The 15,798-nt window shown below is 40.5% G+C and overlaps 1 protein-coding gene across 1 annotated transcript; it reads right to left on the bottom strand.

Moving 5' to 3' along the window:
• Positions 1–3,457: 3,457 nt before the first annotated feature.
• On the bottom strand, positions 3,458–4,099 carry LOC141719104 (uncharacterized). The gene has a single exon (XM_074521487.1). The coding sequence runs from the start codon at positions 4,097–4,099 to the stop codon at positions 3,458–3,460; it is 642 nt and encodes a 213-aa protein (XP_074377588.1).
• Positions 4,100–15,798: the final 11,699 nt, after the last annotated feature.

Genomic DNA, 15,798 nt, shown 5'->3' with positions numbered 1-15,798 from the left:
GAGTCGTGTTGTAAGACCACAGGACCTGGGCGAGCTCCTCCGGCCATGTCCCTTTCTTCTCCTCAAGCTTTGCCTTCAAGGTGTGCTTAATGATTTTATTAACAGCCTCCGTCTGCCAGTTACTTTGAGGGTGGCAAACTACACTACCCTGGCCGCGTATGGCGGGTATTACACCTTCACAGCGAGCCGAGCTCATCAGCTCGCATTCATGTTCAATTAGGTAAAAATCAGTGATAATTTAAGTAGAGCAGGCTCGCATCATTATTAACTCACAAATGTTATAGGTGTACTCGCATTAGCGGGCCGAGTCTATGGGCTCGCATCTTGTTCCTGTATCTTCTTCTAGCATAACGCGACCCCGGACCATGTACGCATGACAACGGGCTGGTCTGCCCGGCTCGCCTTGATATCATGACAACGGGTTGGTCTGCCCAGCTCGCCTTGATAAGGGCTCGCATTGCGGCTATCCTTAGTTCTTAAGTTAAATTGTGGTCACCTCTCCCTATCTTTATCTTTAATCCGCTTTGTGCTCATTATTTTTCCAAGCGGGCCGGGGCCCAGCTCGTTCCATAGATTTGTTGTGAAGCGGGCCGGGGCCCGGCTTAACTTGTGATTTTAACATGTTAATAAAATAGCTGTTTTGTCCTCACATGGGCTCCCAAGGATGAGCTCCCCTACTGTGTACTTTAATGTGTTAACAAGAGTTAAAATATCAAGGGCTCAAATAGATATCAATCGTTTATTCATAGATAATGGAAAGTGAAAGGAATACATGCTTGTGGTCTCAGGGAGGCACCTATATGGCACTACCCCTCGAGACTTAGGAATATTTTAAGATAATACTAAGTCTGAGAAGAAATAATATTACTGATAATACTTGCGGAGGTGTTCCGCGTTCCAGGCTCTCGGGATCAACTTGTCTTGCATATCATTGAGGTGGTAGGTTCCCTCCCAAAGCACTGAGTTTATCTTGTAGGGGCCTTCCCAATTTGCCCCAAAGACTCCGTGGCTCACCACCTTGGTGTTTGGCATGACCCGGCACATAACCAAATCTCTCACCTTAAAGGTCTAGGCTCGAACCTTACTGTTGTAATTCCTAGCTGTCCTCTGTTGATATGTTGCTATCCTGATCTGAGCATCTTCCCGAGTTTCTTCAATTATATCCAAATAGAGTCGATGGTTGACCTCATTTGCCTCTGAGTCATAGTTGTCCCTCCGAAAAGATCCTGCCCCTACTTCGACGGGCACCATAGCTTCACACCCATACACCAGAGAAAAAGGGGTCTCTTCAGTTGTAGTTCGGGGAGTCGTGTTGTAAGACCACAGGACCTGGGCGAGCTCCTCCGGCCATGTCCCTTTCTTCTCCTCAAGCTTTGCCTTCAAGGTGTGCTTAATGATTTTATTAACAGCCTCCGTCTGCCAGTTACTTTGAGGGTGGCAAACTACACTACCCTGGCCGCGTATGGCGGGTATTACACCTTCACAGCGAGCCGAGCTCATCAGCTCGCATTCATGTTCAATTAGGTAAAAATCAGTGATAATTTAAGTAGAGCAGGCTCGCATCATTATTAACTCACAAATGTTATAGGTGTACTCGCATTAGCGGGCCGAGTCTATGGGCTCGCATCTTGTTCCTGTATCTTCTTCTAGCATAACGCGACCCCGGACCATGTACGCATGACAACGGGCTGGTCTGCCCGGCTCGCCTTGATATCATGACAACGGGTTGGTCTGCCCAGCTCGCCTTGATAAGGGCTCGCATTGCGGCTATCCTTAGTTCTTAAGTTAAATTGTGGTCACCTCTCCCTATCTTTATCTTTAATCCGCTTTGTGCTCATTATTTTTCCAAGCGGGCCGGGGCCCAGCTCGTTCCATAGATTTGTTGTGAAGCGGGCCGGGGCCCGGCTTAACTTGTGATTTTAACATGTTAATAAAATAGCTGTTTTGTCCTCGCATGGGCTCCCAAGGATGGGCTCCCCTACTGTGTACTTTAATATGTTAACAAGAGTTAAAATATCAAGGGCTCAAATAGATATCAATCGTTTATTCATAGATAATGGAAAGTGAAAGGATTACATGCTTGTGGTCTCGGGGAGGCACCTATATGGCACTACCCCTCGAGACTTAGGAATATTTTAAGATAATACTAAGTCTGAGAAGAAATAATATTACTGATAATACTTGCGGAGGTGTTCCGCGTTCCAGGCTCTCGGGATCAACTTGTCTTGCATATCATTGAGGTGGTAGGTTCCCTCCCAAAGCAGTGATTTTATCTTGTAGGGGCCTTCCCAATTTGCCCCAAAGACTCCGTGGCTCACCACCTTGGTGTTTGGCATGACCCGGCACATAACCAAATCTCCCACCTTAAAGGTCTGGGCTCGAACCTTACTGTTGTAATTCTTAGCCGTCCTCTGTTGATATGTTGCTATCCTGATCTGAGCATCTTCCCGAGTTTCTTCAATCATATCCAAATAGAGTCGATGGTTGACCTCATTTGCCTCTGAGTCATAGTTGTCCCTCCAAAAAGATCCTGCCCCTACTTCAACGGGCACCATAGCTTCACACCCATACACCAGAGAAAAAGGGGTCTCTCCAGTTATAGTTCGGGGAGTCGTGTTGTAAGACCACATGACCTGGGCGAGCTCCTCCGGCCATGTCCCTTTCTTCTCCTCAAGCTTTGCCTTCAAGGTGTGCTTAATGATTTTATTAACAGCCTCCGTCTGCCAGTTACTTTGAGGGTGGCAAACTGCACTAAAACTCTTCTGAATCCCCATCTTCTCACAAAATTCCCGCATTTCATTGCTATCGAACTGTTTCCCGTTGTCAGATATCAACTAGTAAGGGATGCCATAGCGACACACAATAGTCCTGTGCACAAATTCCCTGAGCTTTTTTGCCATGATAGTGGCTAGAGGCTCGGCCTTTGCCCACTTAGTGAAGTAATCCACCGCAACAACCGCATACTTGACACCTCCCTTGACCTTCGGGAGTTCTCCAATTAGATCAATTCCCCACATAGCGAAGGGCCAAGGGCTTATGAGGGATGTGAGGGGAGCCACAGGGCTGTTATAATGATTGGCATATCGCTGGCACTTATCACAGGCTCGGGAGAATTTAAAGGCATCTTTTTTCATTGTTGGCCAATAGTAACCCTGACGGAGGATTTTCTGAGCTAGAGAGCTACCCTCGAGGGATTGCCACAAATTCCCTCGTGTACTTTCCTTGAGATATAATTGCATTCATCCCCCTCTATGCACTTGAGGAGGGGCACACTGAACCCTCTTCTATAGAGGACCCCATCGTATATCACATAACGGGCTGTTTTCTATCTTATCCTCCTTGCCTCATTATTTTCATCCGGGAGTGAACCTTCTTTTATGTAGGCTAAGATAGGTGTCATCCACGTGGGGACGGGGTTATCATTGAGGCTTCCCACCTCGTGCTCGGGCACACTAGGCTACCTCTGTATGTCAAGGGGCACGACCCCTAGCAGAGTGGCCTCGCGGCGTGAGGCGAGCTTAGCTAGCTTGTCCGCGCCTTCATTCTGCCCGCGCGGGATTAGTTCCAGCCTCACCTCGTTGAACCTCGCGATTATCCTCTGCACACACTTTAGGTAAAGCTCCATTATCGGCCCCTTAGCTTGATACCCCCCATTTATCTGATATACCACAATCATGGAGTCACTAAACACATTCAAATTCTCCACCTTCATTTCCACAGCTAGCTTGAGACTGTTGATCAGGGCCTCATATTCAGCATCATTGTTGGTTGCATGAAAGGCCAGATGAGTCACACGTCTGATCTTGTGCGCCTCCGGACTGATTAACTCAATTCCAGCTCCTGCACCATCACTATTAGAGGCTCCATCCACAAATAGGCTCCACCATGGGGCACTATTTTGGCTCTCCAACTCGACTTCTTCTGTGCTAGGTATGACAACAAGGGCTCCCGACTCCACTTCTTGATGTGGAGGAATTTCTAACACAAAATCGGCCAGGGCTTGGCCTTTGATTACGGTCATTGGCTTATAATCCACCTCGAATTGGCCGAGCTCAACCGTCCACTTCGGCATTCGACCAGAAGACTCCAGTTTGTGCATTACTTGCCTGAGGGGGTAGGAGGTTCGCACTTCTATCCTGTGCGCCTGAAAATAGGGCCTGAGCTTTTGGGAGGCCAGGATCAGAACATATGCTAATTTGTCGAGGATCGTGTACCGAGTCTCCGCGTCAGCCAGCCTTTTACTCACATAATATCTCGGGAGCTGGATACATCCTCCTCTCGAACCAATAACGTACTTACTGTAAAGTCAGAGACGACCAAGTATAGGACCAAAGTCTCTCCCTCCTTTGGGTTGAACAATATTGGAGGGCTGCTGAGATGATTATTTATGTTCTGAAAGGCTTCTTCATACTTTTCTGTCCACTCAAAATTCCTCCCCACTCCTCTAATCGCTTTGAAGAACTCCTGGCATTTGTCGGAGGACTTTGAGATAAAGCGGTTTAAGGCAGCCACTCGCCCCATTAAGCTTTAGACGTCCTTCACCCGTCGGGGGGGGGGGGGTTCTCATCTCGAGTAGGGCTCGTATCTTGGCGGGGTTGGCCTCAATGCCCCTATGGTTGATAATAAATCCTAAAAATTTCCCTGACTCGACCCCGAACACACATTTTTGTGGGTTGAGTTTCATCCTGTACTCTCTTAGGATGTGGAACATATCCAATAGGTGACAGACATGATCCTTTACTTCCTTTGACTTTACAAACATATCATCTACATAGGCCTCCATGGTCTTCCCCAACTGATGTTTGAACATCTTATTCACCAGCCTTTGATAGGTTGCCCCCACATTAAGGAGCCCGAAAGGCATCCCGATATAATAATAGAGGCCCTGATCAGTGATAAAGGAGGTGTGCTCCTGATCTAGCCCATGCATTGGGATTTGGTTATATCCCGAATAAGCATCCACGAAGCTAAGTAGTGCGTGCCCAGCTGTAGAGTTAACCAGCTGGTCGATTCGGGGTAAAGGAAAACTATCCTTCGGGCAAGCTTTGTTCAGGACGATGAAGTCCACATATGTCCTCCACTTGCCATTGGGATTCTTGACAAGCATGGGGTTGGCCAGCCACATGGGGGTAGAAGGCTTCCCTTACAAGCTCTGCCTCCATTAGCCTATCTACTTCTTCTCTGGGGCCTCTGCCCTCTCTCCACTAATCAGCCACCTCTTCTGTCTAACCCCCTTCTTTTTCGGGTCCAAGTTGAGCCGGTTGCACATGAAATTCGGGTCAATCCCTATCATATCAGAGTGTGACCATGCAAAGACGTCCAAATTTCTCCTCAGGAAGCGGCTAGATCCTCCCTCAAGTCAGGACTTAAGTTAGAGCCTATTTTGAGTACCTTTGAGGGATCATTTGGGTCTACTAGGATCGGGATTGTGTCCTCTGTGGCCCCAGCCCTCTCAATCATTGGGGGCATTCTCGGGTCTAAGTCTGCTCGAGCCTTACTAGATTCTCCCACTTCCATGATTGTTAAGCCTTCCGTATCCTCGAGCTCAGGCCGGTGAGCTCGGGCCGGATTTATCAAGCGCTCAGAGGTCGTAGTGACAGTGCGAGTGATTCCGTTGGGCAGATCCATAGTTGTTATCGTTTCTTCGCGTGCCCATTTCCCTTTCCTGAGTCTTGCAGTGATTTGTTCTGGGCTCTCTTCTTCATCACTTGCCTCTTCCACAATCCCTTCTTGATTCAACATGATGGGCTGAGAGGCTTTCATCAGCAATGTAATAACTCGAATTTTTGAGACCTTGTAAAAAAAATGTTTAATGAATAGTAACCATGACAGACGGGGAAAACTTTTTAGCCCACACTATGTTGTGCATGAGAAAATGAGTTTCGAAGTTGATATTATGATTATACGTACCAAATGAGTGTATGAAAACGCTATTAGTTTTCGAAGAAAACGAACTTTGAAAAACGACCATATTTACGAATCATCGAGGATTACGGGAATCACAATATAATTACGAATTTAAAACCCTACGGATTTATATCCAAGTACGATAATTGAAAACATATGGAATAATTACGAAAGTATTTTCGTCGCGAACCATTTGCGAGAAAGTATTACGTAAACGTTTAGGCGACCGAACGAATGCATAAACGATTAAATAAATTTAACACCCCCAAATCCGGGGTCAGGGATCCGGGTTATCACGAGTTCCATTTCCCTTAATAATACTTAATCTTAACAATCAACCAACTACTGCGTACTGTGACCCCAAAATATACACACACGCACAGACATCACAAGTTATAGTCTCAGAGATGAATACCAAAAATAACACAAGTCATTTTATTCCACAATTATAAGTCATTACACCTCGAAAGGGTTTCTGAATAAATTTACATATTCTTTGCCATTATTACAATTCATAATATACATAAGTCTGGTACATCAATAGTTGAAAACCTAGCCTATTGGTAGTTCCTACCTCAGCTACAGCGGCATCAACGCCTAAGGAAACTGCGGAACGTTTCCTATCCGCTCACGAATTGGGAGCTTGATCCTGTTCATCTTGTCTATCTGTTGTTATATGATGAAAGAAGAAAGCAAAGGCGAGCAACAAGCCCACCGAAATAATATGTATAATAATTAACAATATATGAGCATTCTAATAGTACTCATGAAAGTCTTGGTCAAGAAGAAATGAACCAAGTTTGATCTCTTAATGCGACGAAGTCGCAAAATTTTCAGTATATATACTTATATACTTTTTAAAATCTTTGAAATGCTCTGCCATGTATAATATACACAGAGTTCCAGTTTATAAATGTATAAAAATATCGTTGCAAGGTGATCTTATATATCTAACCTTGTCTCAACGTTTTTCTGAAAATCTTTGACATGCATAAGATAATCATTTACTACATATAAGTTTAAAAGATGAAGTTACAAGATACTCCAATATACTTATATCTTTTCTGAATACTACTTGAACTATCACCGTTCAAGTTATAATTAGTTTCAAAAGTTCATCACACTGATGAGACTACAAGATAAGACTTGAATATATTCAATCTTTAAAATATCATTTGAAAGAAATGAAGTTACGAGATACTTCATTAAATCCTGATATATATATACACCTATATATATATACATTTCATACACTCCTTGAAAACCTCTGTTATAAAAATTATAAACAGAGTTGTAATATCCAATGAATTTGGAAAGGAGAAAACCTTGGCATAAACCTGATATCTTGCTGATCAGGCAAAGATACCAATAAGTAACCATTTCTACTAGTAGATGGACGAATTCCCCACTGGTCATCACCCTGGCCGCATTAGGACCTATGCTGGATTGCCACTCAGCCACTTACGCATTGATGGACTCCCACTGAGCCACTTACACTTTCATGGACGCCCACTGAGCCCATGTTGCTTATGCCGACTCAAATAGATAGACTTACTTCCCGAACGTTGGGTAAGTAATCAATCATTTATCAAAACAGCAACCCCGTTGCGAATATAAAATACACCACAGAGCCGGATCCCTTAGATTTTTGAGCGAGTATTCAAGTCCCCTTCAAAAAGGAAGATCTTAAATTTGAAAACGAGTTTTGGGATCCGCTCTAACTTTTAAAAATCAGTTTGAAGACTCGAAAACATTTTTAAGAATGTTTGGAGTAATGTTGATTTAATGAAATAAATCAGTCCCGATATATTAGAAAATATCTAAATATTATTATTTAAATAATATTCCCATAAAGGATAATCTCTATAAAAATATTTGAAGTAGAAGTTTTAAAACTCATACTTGAAATGAATAATAAATAACCAAATATATACTTATACGAAAGTACGATCTTTATTTGAATAATCGAAAATAAGTTTGATTATCGAAACATTATTCTTTAATAAAATAAAGAATATTATTTAATAAAATAAGCGGAGTCATAAGTCCTCGAATGAATATTCAAAAATAATATTCATTAAATAAAATAAGGCTATCGAATAAACCTTATTCGATTAATAGTTTTGAAAACTATATCAATATATATATATATTATACTTGGGAACATCGACTCCCGGTTTAGAAAATGTTCACCTTTGGGCCCCTTATACTAAGGGTATACGCAACTACTGCTTATCTCTATCATAGGTATTATGCAACTATAAGCATTTGAATCAACAATTAGATATCAAGATTACGAAACAAGCATGCATATATACCATATCAACATGCTCCAATATATCGCAAGATTTGCTAATAACAATCATGCACTTATCACAAGATAATGCATATACATATATACATCACAACAACAGTATAATGGGTAGAAAACTTGCCAGAGTGCTCCGGGGTAGACTTAAGCTTAGAGTGGGTCCGGTAACCTATGAACAATAACATAAGCCAGAATTAAACCAAGGTCGCTTAAAAAACTAGACTTTAACCAATTGAACCTTAACGTTTGCTTATGGTCATTTCTACCCTTAACAAATCACATAAGTCGTTCGAGTACCCTCGGCTCCACCATTTTTAATAAATTAACCGTTAAGAATTTTAAGGCGACGCTTTCGCGAATACCCTACCAACTGCCTAGTCCACTTTACATAATTGTTTCATACTCTAATTAGTCATTTAAGGGCCTTAACCAAGGTTTCAAAGTAAGGCGAGGGGTAATGGTTCGTTCACGAAACACCGTTACTTAAAACTGTCGTTTCTCCTAAACCGTACATCGGATTCAAGTGATCCACATATCAAAACGAAGCTTACGACACGCTCTAGATAAACATGGCAATGTTACAGATTGTTTATTGAGTTTTCTGTCCTGAAAACTAAGAACAAGCAGTTGAATAAAAATGGGCATTACGACGGCTATATTTACGAGTTTTCCAAGTTTCTCACTACACCAAAACCTCACCAAACAACCCACAATCATTAAAACATCAAAACCTCAACTAAATAATACTATAACAGTCCTTATTTTTCAGATTCTTCATCTCAACCAACCACAATCAAGTTTTATTAACTATAACAAGATTCATTCACCAAATCACTCCAAATCCAAATCAAACTACTAATAATCAAAGGTCATGCTTCTCATTTAGAAAACCAACCATCAAAATCACTAATAATCAAAGTAAAGGATAGGGTTTGAATTTTATACCTTCCTTGGGAGGTGTTAAGTTGCTAGGAAGCCTTAGGGAGCCTTGATCTTTCCAAAGAAATTAAGAACACAAAGTTAGGATTTGAAGTTTCTAAAAGTCTGATTGAAAGAACTGTAAAAATGAGGGTCTTACCTTACTTATTTGTATGAGACTTGTGAACAAGAGTTGTAGGCCATCTCAATACCTTTCCAACGAGCTATAGAACACAATATTTGAGTGAGAAATGATGGAGATACAGCAGTTTTAATGTGCTGGTTCTGTTTTGGCCGAGAGCAATGGAAATGGGGGAGGAAGATGAGAGCTTGTGTTGACTTGAACTTGTGGTGGAAATGAAATGATTTTAGGATATTTACTTGACTAGTTGTTTTGTTTGAATTAGTGGAAAGTGACATAAGCATGGTGATATCATCAAGCTTACATAATCCTTGCCACTTGTCTCTTCCTTATGGTGGAAGCATTTTTTTAAGCTTAATCCTTATATTAAGATGTTAACTAAGTGCATTAATCTTGCACTAATTGACCCTCCTCCTTGCCTCTTGCATTACTTAGTCTTTTAATTATTTTACGACTCGTTTATTGTTCATTCTCGTTGATCGTTTGAGGGATCATATCAGGGATCTCATTACTTGGGTTCCCCTAAACCTTTCTCAATATTTCATATTCCTTTTATGGTCCTCTCTTATAATACTTGAATTTAAATCCTTTTAATCATTTTACCTTATACTCAATTTTTTCGGTATCTTTTGGATTTTCAGGAAAAATCAAAGTGTTCGAATTTGGATTCTGACGATCTTTATATACACTTATATACCATATGGAGTACTAATAAGATCTCAGAATATCAATAAAAGAACTCCTACATAGTGTGGCATGAAAAGTTTTCTTAATCAGCATAATCAGCAAAATCACTATTCATCAGTGTTTCAAAGATTCCAAAAATTGGGGTTATTACAGTCTCCCCTCCTTAAAAGGATTCCGTCCCGGAATCAGATAGAAAATGAATAGGGATACTTTCTTAGCATTGCACTTTCTAACTCTCAAGTCAATTTTCCCACATTGTGGTTCTACCACCAACTCTGACTAGTTTGATAACCCTTCTCCTAAGCACTTGTTCCTTTTCAATCTATAACCCTTCCTGGTTGCTCCATATAGGTTACGTATGATTGCATGTCTATGCGCTCATATGCCCCTATTTGTCTGGCATCCGAATTACACTTCCTTAACATTGATACGTGGAACACGTTATGAACTTGCTACATGTTCGGGGGTAGGGCTAGCTCATATGCTAACTTCCCAATACGTCTTAATATATCCAAGGGTCCAACAAATTGTAGACTTAGCTTTCCTTTCTTTCCGAACCTCATCAATCCTTTCCAAGGGATACCTTTAACATCACTAGGTCCCCTATTTTATAATACTCTTTGTCTTTTCGAGTCAAATCAGCATACTTCTTATGTCCATCTTGGGCTACAATCGGCCGTCCTCTGATTATATCTATTATATCCTTGGTCCTTGGGACTACTGCAGGTCCGAGCATCTTGCGCTCTACAACTTCATCCTAACATAAGGGAGATCGACATTGTCTTCCCTCAAGGATCTCATAAGACAACATCTCGATAATGACATATGATCTATTGTCGTAAAAAAACTTAATCCGCGATAAATGATCATTTCAAATTCTTTCAAGTCTATTACACAGACTCTCATAATAGCTTCTAGCACTATAACTTTTGCTTCTCAATACTCCTTCTTTTCTTGTTCGTAGTCATTACTATCTTCCGTACATAATACTATACTGGTTACACTTTTGCTCGTTAGCGTTCTATAACCTTTTAATAACCACGTCAACGTTAGTATCATGAACGTATTAGAATCGGAATACCACCATACTTGGTACCACTTCATTTCTAGCTGCCTCCATCTTCGAAAGCTTGGTCCTTCGTGTAGAAGTAAAAGAATTTATTGAGAGATCACTATGATCATGAACACTCATTCTATTGCATAGTTAGTACAGATAGTGGCCAGCCTTTAGTACTTGACAAGCAATTAAACAACATGTAGTATCGCAATTAAATAACATGTAGTATCCTACTAGGCTTCTATCACACAGATAGATAGTCATTCGGCAATACCTCCCCTTCTGGAAGGGTTATTCTTCTTAGCTTACATGAAATTAAAAGAAGGGAAAAGAACGAATTGAAGAGAATTGTATATGAAAAAAATACTGCCACAAATATCTGGCTTGGAATCTACCTCTGAACTATAGAGGTTTATCATAGGAGAACAAAACATATGTATCTATATCAATATCCAGTATTATCGTATCATATTTTACATGCTTAAATATTTTTGCTATTCCGTCCATCATTCTATGGACCCATGCTCTTCCTCGAGCTTATACACAATCACCTTTGAAACTCCCTCGATATCGAAAATCGAATCTAGGATCTCATTCTAGACATCATCGTTAATAGAATTCTATGCTTGCATCGCAACCTTCCTCGTATAGTCATACGACCCTCTATTGATAAGGAGGAATAAATATTCAATAGGTAAATAATCTACTTAATTAGTCTATTCAATGATAACTTATACATCACCCCGACCCGATTAGTGGTACTCAATCTCAACATTCATTACAATACAACTCTCACAGTTGTCATTGTCTCATTATTCATAGACTTATTGGAGCATTACTATGATCCACCACTGACCTACTGTAGTCATTCGCTTTCCATGAAGTCTTAATAGCTAACCATACGGAGTCCATACATATCGTATCGAATTCTTCTAAGGAGGTAACATGATCACCGTTCATGATTCATGAAGAACACTCCTGATCCTGACGTACATTCATGACATGAAGCAGATAAAATGCAGAAGAGTTTTAATGAAAGCAACGATAGCAGGTTAATACCATTCCTAATCATATGCCTTCAATAGAAGACTTAACTCAAAGGTTCGTTTAGTCCTTTTTGAAACATGGTCCTGGATTATTCTCAAGATAGGACCTTCTACGATAGATAGCCCGCTCATGGCGATTACACGAATTAAACCTTTACCAAACTACTATTACGGTTGGGTATTGCACAGTCATCAGAATGAACGTCAATCTTCCAAACCATAATACAACCTTCACGGCTTCAACCATTATCACTATATTCCTCTGGCACGAGCGCCTATGATTGTCCTTTTACACTTAAAGTGTCGGCCACCTCTTTGGCCTTTCCTGATAGTAAAATTTCCTTACAATCAATGTCTTTTAAATGATCTTCAACTAAGTTTTCTACCTCATTTCCAATCACTACTTGCGTGAAAATGCTCTTCCTTACGCTTTGGTGAAAAAAATATATCACCATTTTTCCATAAGTTATTGCCTCGGTCTTTTAGAGGTTAACATTGTCACAACTGACTCTCGATCATACTTAGGACGTCTCTTATCTTGGGTCCTACATGTTTTCACCAATCTCGACCTTCATTGGGTCGGTCTATACTTCCTTATGGTTCAACACGTGCCCACATGGCATCATTATAATTATGTCATATTTCCTTTATCAAAATTTCTATTCTTGAGAACTTTGAATATTACTTTTTTCCTTGTAAAACCTCTTAGGTTATTCTTGAATCATTCCTCTTGTATTCCCTAGATACAGGGCATATCAAAATACCATTTACTAATACCAGAATCATTGTCTATATACTTCTGAAAAAATTCTCCACTGATCCTTAAAGGTTGTTGTTACCTTAATCCTTTCCAATTCATACTGTCAAACTCATACTATCCCTATTAAGGGTGAAATGCCAACCTTTATGCATTCCCCTAGGATTCATTTTAAGTTACCGATGTTCTATCCTTAATTCCACCTTTAGAAAAAGTACATGCATCCTTCCATGGATAAATTAAGTCATATATCCCTGATGAGGGTGTCTTATTCAATCATTCCCACCTCGATAGTATATGCCTAATTTTACAATAACATCTGTATTCAAAATGAGGTCAATCAATATGGCCTCCAAAAGATAACAATGGTTATCCGCTTTTCTTTCCTAATTTGGTAATGACAACAGGGATGTCCTGGAAGATATTGGTCGTGTTCAACGTGAACTTCTTCTAAATAATTCCTTATTTACTCTTGTTGTTTATCTCAACAGTCATCTCAATGTTGGGATATCTCTCATACCTGGCGACTCCCTTTCTGGGTATCATGCCACCGGTCTTACACTTCACATTCTTGAAGGTCACTTCCTTCATCCAATTTTCCTAATTTCTTACTTTCTTGTCTCTTCAGTCTATCCGCGTCTCATTATTTATCCTTCGAACTATCCCAAGGTTTCCCCGAATCCTTCCAACTTGAAGGGGGTACAACATATATATCTCTTATGCCTTCAACCATCAACTTTAACTCATGGTGAATCATCCTCATCCTGGCGATCATATACTTTTCTATTTCTATTACTACGAGTCTTTAGGGATTCCTCATACCCGACTCCCTTATCATTCCTCAAACTCTATTGCCTTTATGCTCCTTTTCACTTCAGTTTCTTTTTATTTTCCTTTCTCTTACAATCATTTTACGTACCCACTAATCATTGACTTCAAACATCACGTCGTTCTAGGATTCTTGTCCTCCAGACGAATCTTGACAACTTTTACAATCTTAGATTCATAATTCATCATATTCGTCCGCCTTTATTCTGGCTCTTAAAGCTTTTACACTATCTCCATAACCTTGGAATTTACTTTCTCGAATTTTTTTTTTTGACTGAACTTTAATCAGTTTATCATAACCTCTTGCTCCGTGACTTTCTTGGTCTTTCACCAGTGGGTGGTCTCTCTCTTAGGAGGATAAGTGACAAAAATAGTCTTTTATGATTCATCAATCATTTAGAATCTCAAATGATTCCTGTATTTCCTTTAGCCAGGCTCTTGCCTCGACTGGGTCAGCTTGTTCCTTGGAACTCTGAGAGCTTAGCGACTTAAAGAACCTGAAAGAATTTCTCACCGCATTATTTCCTCAGGGTGGTGGTTGGGGATAATAGTCTAAATTCTGTCTACAAAGGTCCATAATTTGTCGCATAGGAGTACCGTCTTGGGTCCTCTTTCCATACTCGACTCCCGTTTCCTTAGTCTAAACGTTACCTCATTCTCCCCATAATCGGGGTCATCCTACATGTTTTAAATCCTCATTTTCCACTCCATTATGTTATGGGTTCCTTCTATCTTGATGGCGACCTCCCTGACTATCACGTTCAGGGTTTGCTCTAAATCTTATTCCTCAAACTAGCTTTCATCTAAGATTTCATCTTTAAGCTCTTGAACATTTGGAACCCAAATTCTGTAGGAATAACTCATTATTCCCTTATCATCTTTCTCGGTATTAATCTCTTATCTATTTGTTGGCTCTCTGCCTTCATTCATCATTTTTTCTGGCATAATATGTTCTTTTCCAATAATTCGGGCTGTATTGCAATCTCAAACAGCTTTTCGGTACCGGCTCCGGTTACCTTCACTTCTATTTCCATTTTCTCAAAATCTCTTATCAACTCTCCCAAAGACATTATCATCTTGAGTCTCTCCTTTACACTAAGGGCATTAGCCACCATTTTGGCTTTCCCTGGATGATAAAGAATCTCATAATCGTAATCCTTGATTAGCTCTAATCACCTCCTTTGGCGTATATTGAGCTCTTCCTGCGTGAAATGTACTAGAGCACTTATGGCTAATGTAAATCTCGCACTTCTCTCCATAACCATGGTCATCAATTCTACCTCTGGTAGTTTCCCTAACCATGGTCATCAATTCCTCAGTGGTCCTTTATTCATTCTTTTCAGGATCCTCCACGGGATACTCCTCAGCAACAATCCCTTCTAGGACAACATCCTCAACCGCTACATCCTTAATATGAACATCATCCGGTCCTGCATTAGGACGCTCTATCGGATCCACAATCCGATCTCCAATTAGTAATAAAACATCATCGCGCTGTTGCTCCTCAACCACAGGGTTCGGAGTTCCGCTACCATATACGATAACGAACTACACTTCTATCACGATATTTATAAGGGTTCCCATAAGGGTTTTAACTGTCAGTACTACGTTAGGTAGTCCGACTATGAACTTGGCAAGAGTTCTTATTATCTTAGTGAACTTATTATTTTAACGTCACTTCAACTCTGAGGTTTATAACGCTTAGCGCTGATACCATTTCTGTAACACCCCCAAATCCGGGGTCAGGGATCCGGGTTGTCACGAGTTCCATTTCCCTTAATAATACTTAATCTTAACAATCAACCAACTACTGCGTACTGTGACCCCACAATACACACACACACCACAAGTTATAGTCTCAGAGATGAATACCAAAAATAACACAAGTCATTTTATTCCACAATTATAAGTCATTACACCTCAAAAGGGTTTCTGAATAAATTTACATATTCTTTGCCATTATTACAATTCATAATATACATAAGTCTGGTACATCAATAGTTGAAAACCTAGCCTATTGGTAGCTCCTACCTCAGCTACGGCGGCATCAACGCCTACAGGAAACTGCAGAACGTTTCCTATCCGCTCACGAATTGGGAGCTTGATCCTGTTCATCTTGTCTATCTGTTATTGTGTGATGAAAGA

This window comes from Apium graveolens, chromosome 4 (assembly GCF_009905375.1).
Source record: "Apium graveolens cultivar Ventura chromosome 4, ASM990537v1, whole genome shotgun sequence".
Classification (NCBI taxonomy): Eukaryota; Viridiplantae; Streptophyta; class Magnoliopsida; order Apiales; family Apiaceae; genus Apium; species Apium graveolens.
This window is presented reverse-complemented; position numbering and strand designations above follow the sequence as displayed.